The sequence below is a fragment of the Moesziomyces antarcticus genome, assembly GCF_000747765.1.
Source record: "Moesziomyces antarcticus DNA, scaffold: scaffold_v10003, strain JCM 10317, whole genome shotgun sequence".
In the NCBI taxonomy this organism is placed as follows: Eukaryota; Fungi; Basidiomycota; class Ustilaginomycetes; order Ustilaginales; family Ustilaginaceae; genus Moesziomyces; species Moesziomyces antarcticus.
In genome coordinates this window covers 172,589-178,603 of record NW_014639007.1, presented here as the reverse complement: position 1 = coordinate 178,603, position 6,015 = coordinate 172,589, and the positions used below count along the sequence as shown (strand labels likewise).

At 60.8% G+C, this 6,015-nt stretch overlaps 3 protein-coding genes across 3 annotated transcripts; 2 read left to right on the top strand and 1 right to left on the bottom strand.

Annotated features, from left to right (window-relative positions):
- Positions 1 to 1,359: 1,359 nt before the first annotated feature.
- Positions 1,360 to 1,716, top strand: PAN0_003d1524 (L-rhamnose mutarotase; the record flags this gene model as incomplete). The annotated part of the gene is made up of 1 exon (XM_014802483.1): positions 1,360 to 1,716. The coding sequence occupies one exon, from the start codon at positions 1,360 to 1,362 to the stop codon at positions 1,714 to 1,716; it is 357 nt and encodes a 118-aa protein (XP_014657969.1).
- A 90-nt stretch (positions 1,717 to 1,806) lies between these two features.
- On the bottom strand, positions 1,807 to 3,507 carry PAN0_003c1523 (trans-hexaprenyltranstransferase; the record flags this gene model as incomplete). The annotated part of the gene is made up of 1 exon (XM_014802482.1): positions 1,807 to 3,507. One exon carries the CDS (start codon positions 3,505 to 3,507, stop codon positions 1,807 to 1,809), a length of 1,701 nt encoding a protein of 566 aa, XP_014657968.1.
- A 406-nt stretch (positions 3,508 to 3,913) lies between these two features.
- On the top strand, positions 3,914 to 6,004 carry PAN0_003d1522 (bola-like protein; the record flags this gene model as incomplete). Its single annotated transcript, XM_014802481.1, has 3 exons — positions 3,914 to 4,132; positions 4,222 to 5,376; positions 5,612 to 6,004. 3 exons carry the CDS (start codon positions 3,914 to 3,916, stop codon positions 6,002 to 6,004), a joined length of 1,767 nt encoding a protein of 588 aa, XP_014657967.1.
- Between the last annotated feature and the right edge of the window lie 11 nt (positions 6,005 to 6,015).

Sequence of the window (6,015 nt, the reverse complement as noted above, 5' to 3'; positions counted from 1 at the left end):
TGCGCCGAGAGGTAGGCAGCTCGCGCCGAGGTGTCTATGCGTGCTGCTCCATCCGCGGTGTTGATCTGAATATGAGGAGCCTCGTCGCGATGCAATAGGTCGAGAGTGAGTGGTCAGAGAGTGGAGACTGTGTGAAGATTGTGGGGAGAGGGGAGGGGGAACGGGAGAGAGGGAGGGCAAGGGTCGACGACGTAAGGTCGGGAGGAGGAGAGGGAGGCAGCGAGAGAGAAAGAGCAACACGCCTCGAGCTGGAAGCCCGCGCAGATTGGCAAGGTGAGGCTTGAACAAGACTTGTCGAGGCTGAGCCCGATGCCAAAGCCTTAGCGTGGATGAGTGTGGAGCGGCGCGGCGGATGCGGATGCAGCTTGGGAGGAGCTCGCTTAACGATGCCTTGCTTCCAAGTCGAGACGAGAGCTGCCAAGGGGTGTCACGCCCTAATCACCGTCGGCGCCGAATCCGTGCTCCTGCTAAAATTGGACGCCGCACACACCCTCTGCTTTGCTCTCAACGCGGTGGCAATCTTGGCAGGCCTGCTGTTGCTTGCTCTTGGCAGGCATCCTCTTGCAGGCCCAAGTGGTCGACGCTTGGGCTTTGCACTTGGGCTTGGCAGGGAGGGGCGGAGCTATCAAGAGGCAGGCGGATGTACCGAACTGCAAAGGCCAAAGCAGATCCGGCCCGGCTTGGCTTGCCCAGTGGGCCCGGCCGCTCAGGGTTTGGACCGTCCGTCCGCTGCTTCTCTTCATGCACCACCAACACATCAGAGCCGACGCGACGAAAATTTCAAAGTCAGACTGCGCCTAAAAATCGGCCGTTCGGCCTCCTCCCAGAGGACCCTGTTGTCCGGCGTCACGTTGAAAGCAAAAGCGCGAGCGAGCGAGGGGAAATGGAAGATGCGGCCGACACTTTGGCTCTGCTTTGCTAGTTCGCTTTGTTCATGCTTCGCTTGGCTCCAACGGCTTCGCCTCGCCAAAACCTCGACAAAGCTTCTCGAAGCGAGCTGCACTCTCGCATTGTGGCATCGTCTCGCGTTCTGCTCGCCGATCCCGATGTGGGGTAGGCGGCCTTGCCAAGCCGACGGGACGCGCTGCCATGCGTGGCGCACACACGACTCTTTTGCCAGGCGACCGCGCGCCTTGCAGCAAGGCATGCTCTTTCCATACGAACCGCATGTCGGCCATCTCTTGCATCGTGGCTTCGGCACGGATCCGCAAGTTTCACCCACTCTAACATTTTCGCAATTTCGCTCGGAAGAGAGCCTTGCATCAGCGTGGACACCTCCACGCCGTGCCTTCCTCCACCGCCAAGTGTCCATGCTTGCTGTCTTGCTACCACCGTGCTCAATCCCCATTTGATTCGACCATGGTTCGTCAAGAGGTGCTGGTGCTCGACATTGCATCCGATCCTTCGCTGGTGGCGCAGTACATCGACCACCATGCGCCGGGCAACGTTCCTCCCGCCGTGCTCGCCTCGATCCGCAGCGCGGGCATCCACAACATGCGCATCTTCAACTTTGCCGACCGCCTCGTGATGCTCATCGACGTCGATGACGATTTCGACTTTGCGAAAAAAGCCGCCTCGGACGGAGGCAATCCCGAGGTCGAAAAGTGGGAGCGACTCATGGAGAAGTTCCAACGCGAAATCCCAGACCCACACGGAAAACAGACGGACAAATGGAAACACACCCAACTCTGCTTCGACCTCTCCCAACACAAGTAACACCCCACTCAATGCGACGATTCGATCTAGAAATGTAGTATTGTATTATGGCGAAAGCCAGTGCAAAAGCGGTGGGTGATGGAGCTTATTCTACTTGACACGTTTGATGACCTGATCGTTGAGCCTGATGAGCGCCTGCTTGGCATCCGAGTCCGGCAGCACCTCGAGATGCTCATTGGCCCTCCTTGCATGCTCCTTGGCCAGCTCGGCAGTCCTCTGGATGCCGCGACTCCTCTCCACAAGTCGGAGCATCTTTTCCACATCCCCTTCGCCCTCGAACCTCCTTCCCACAAGCTCGTGGATACCCTCACCAGGTAGCTCCTGCCATGCATACAGCACGGGGGCAGTTGCCAATCCCAGCCGCAGATCCGCTCCACCCGAAGGCTTGCCAAACGCAGCCGAGGTCGACTGGAAGTCCAAAAGATCATCCACGAGCTGGAAGGCGATCCCCAGATTGCGGCCGTATCCGTACGCTGCGTCGCGAATCTGCCTCATCTCGTGCGCCGTCTTGCTATCCGCGCCGGCCTTGTGGATCGCATCGCCCCCGCAGCCGGCAAGGATGACCGAGGCACGTGTGGATTTGGCAATCAGCGCCGCCGTCTTGAGATACGTCTTTTGCAGGTACAGCGAAAAGTGCGCTGGCGTCGGCTGGTTCTCCGCTTTCCCTGCCGCTGAACCCTGCGCTTGGTCGGGGGAGAGACCCATGTTGTACGCCAAGACGCCCTCGGTATCCCACACGTGCGCATGCGAGCCCTTGGTCGCATCGCCCGCCTCGGCCGCCTGCGACTTGAGCTGCATCACCTCGCCCTCGACCAGGTTGGCAATCACCGTCGCGAGCAGTTCGACCACCTCGGCATCGCGTAGCCTCGCCAGCGCCACCGATGCGCGCCCGAGCAGGAAATCGCCGCCGAGGATGCTGAGCTTGTTGCCGAACGCCGAGGGTGCCGAGGGCGCACCGCGACGCAGCGGCGAGGCGTCGATCACGTCGTCGTGCAGCAGCGACGCCACGTGGATCATCTCGGTGATCTCCGCCAGTCGACGCTGCGTGGGCAAGATGGCTCCCGACGCCGACGCGAGCGCCTCCGCCGCCGCCCCACCATCCTGCGCCTCGGACGACGGAAGCGAGCCCTCGATGCTTTCCATGTGCGGGTTGAAGTCGTTCAGCACGCTGCCCGGCGACAGCGGCTCGTTGATGCCCATCTCGCGCTCGATCGACTTGCCCGTATCGGTGCGCGCCGACGACGCCTGTGCCTGCGCCAGCAGCTCCGGATACAGCGGCGAGAGTCCGTTGACCGCCTTGCTCATGAGCAGCACAATGAGCGGACGCACGTGCTTGCCCTCCGCCTGGAAGTAGTACTTGGCTATCGTGTCCAGGCTCGGATGGCCCGAGCCCAACAGCGACGACACGTTCGACCGCAGCGACGACAGCTCCGACGACACAAGCGACAGCGGGTCGTTGATGATCGGCGTCGATGCAGGCTTGGACGCGCTCGACGAGGATGAAGCAGATGGCGCTGCGCCAAAGAATGCAGCTGCTGATGTCGAGCCTGACGACGAAGACGATGACGCTGTTGGGTGCGAGGCGGATGACGAGGCGGGGAACTGGCCGAGCTGGTCCTGCACCAGGTTCTTGGCCTGGTCAATCGCGGCTGCCCAGCTCGACTGTGCGCGTGACCTAGCAGCCGACACCGACGCTGATGCCGTCGTCGTCGACGCACGCAGCGTTCTGGCGGCTAGAGTGCGGCTCCGGGGCACGCTCGAGAGCACCGAACGAGCGAGCGTTGGCGGCATGATTGAAGTCGCGTCGAGCTACGGTGGAGATGGACGTGGCACTGATCCGCCCACGGTGGTGGTTTCTGAGGAGAAAGGTCCGATGGAGTGGTTGTGGGCTGTTGACAGGGCTAAGTTAAGATTGGTCGGTTGCTGCCAACCCAAATGTGGAGATCGAGAGCAACTGTCGCTGCTGAGCTATCGCTATCCTCGCAAAATGAGAAGATCGTGCGCTCGCCGCGAAGAAGAAAACGCTCGCCTGGCGCGGCCCCGTATGTGTCCGAGCAAAAATCGCCGGATCAAGTCAGCCTTTCATTCCGCTTTCCGGAGGGCCATCCAAGCATTCCTTCGGCAGCGATTTTCCTTCGGAATGTCGGCCTACTTCGATGCAACACTTTCCTTATTATACAAAATCTTCTCGCGCGAGATGATGCTGGGGACTAGCGGGTCCGATTGGAGAGCGGGAAGGCGAAGGCTCTGCGAAAAAAGCAAAGGCGCTCTCGGAAGACTCAACTGCCTCCATCGAGCCGCCCGTCATCATCCGTATCACTCCAACACCGCTGCGTCCGATCCTCCTAGCGCGGCGCACGGCATCAGCATCCAGTACGAGATGAGATCGTCTGCCGTCCTCGACCTCGCACACACCGTAAGTTGCGCCGTCACCTACTCCAACTCTCGCATGCCCCCGGTATGACTGGATTCTGACCAGTCTCGTCTGGCATTTCTTCTCAACAGGCCCTCACACTCTCGCAAAGGAGGCTCGTCCGCGTCAAGCTCAGGAAGGAGGTGCCTGGTCTCGGTAGTGCCGGAAGCATTGTGCTGGTGCAGCCCGGTCGCATGCGCAACGTGCTGCTGCCCGCCTGCAAAGCCACGTACGAACCGCTCCCCACCCCCTTCCAGCTCTCGCTCAACAAGGTCAGCGCCGCGGCTGTAGAGGCGCAGCTCGAGACCGCACAGGCCGAGCTGAACCGTCAGCAGACGCGCGACGCCCTCTCCAAGGAGCTCGGTGCAATCCAGCTGCTCAGCCTGCGCAGGAAGCTCGAGGCGGTCCCGACTGTGGTGCTCTCGCGACCCACCACGACCAAGTACAAGCCGGCATCTGCCAGCGCTGCTGCTAGCGAAGGCTCCAGCTCTGTCGACGCCGACCTCCCGCGTCCGCCACTGACGATTCAGGGTAGCATTGCCGGTTCGGACATTGTCGCCTTCCTGCGCGAGAACGGCGCATTCGATCTCGAGACCGACTTTAGCCGCGACGCCAAGCCGGTGCAGCTCAACCGACTCACCGCGGCGCAGATCAACACGGCGTGTGAGTTTCAGCTGGTCAACGCAGCCAACAGCCCGGACGCAGACGCGATCGACAAGCTCGGACGCATCAAGAAGACGGGTCGATACACGCTGGTGGCACACATTCTGCCGTCGAACATCCGTGTCCGCATCCCCGTCGTGGTTCGTCCCAACGCCGCAAGCTACGTTGCATCCTCCGCCCAGGCGGCTGTAGCATCGCCTTCGATCGCAAGTATGGCTTCGCAGTCGCGCTCGTACGCCACATCGGCCACCCAAGCGCCCACGAGCATGGAGACCGCCATGCGCAGTAAGCTCGAGCAAGAGTTCGGACCGCAGGTCGAGGTCAACATCCGCAACGACTCGAGCAAGCACGCTCACCATGCCGCCATGGCGGCACAGGGAGGCGGCAATGGCGAAACGCACTTTTACGTGCACGTGGTGTCGGACAAGTTTGCCGGCATGCCGCAGATCAAGCGCCACAGAGCGGTCAATGCGCTGCTGGCTGGAGAGTTCGAGCGCGGTCTGCATGCGCTTAGTCTGAGGACAAAGACGTGGGCAGAGGAGAATCGAGTGCCCGCGGAAGGGCAACAGCAAGCAGAGAACAATGTGAGCATGTAACACCCACGGCAATCTCTCTCTCTCTCTCTCTCTCTCTCTCGCGCGCGCGCGCTCTTTGAACCCCGGGTCTTTTGTTCGGGCCATGTATTCTAGCTTTCCTCCCTCATGTTGGTCAAATTGTCCTTCCCCCAGAACAGCGCGCGCGAGAGAGAGAGAGAGATGTTGGCGCGTGCAAGTGGTTGAGGAGGATCTTCTTATTGACATGTCTTTTTCCTTTTACTAGATTGGTGATGGGAGTGAGTGTCCACGTGCACCCGAGGAGGGGTCTGGAAGTCTATGGACCGCTCCAGAGTCGTCATTGCACCCTACATCGCCGCTGGCAACAGGCGACATTTTGTCCGCCTTCTACACGCCGCCACCCAAACGGGCCAACGTATCTTCTGCACGCGCAACACCCTCGCAGCAGGCCAAGTTCTTCCGCCGCGTCACCAAGCACGATGCGCTCGAACCGAGCCAGCGACAGAACCAACTCAACCTCATCGGCGGCATCCTCGCCGGTGCAGCTGCAACGTACATGGTGCTCTTTGCCGACTTTGGTCAGGCCGGCGCAACCAACTGCTTCACAGACTTAAGACTTCTTGTTTGGGGCCCAGAGGGACCTCCCAAACTCTTCTAAATGCCAATATT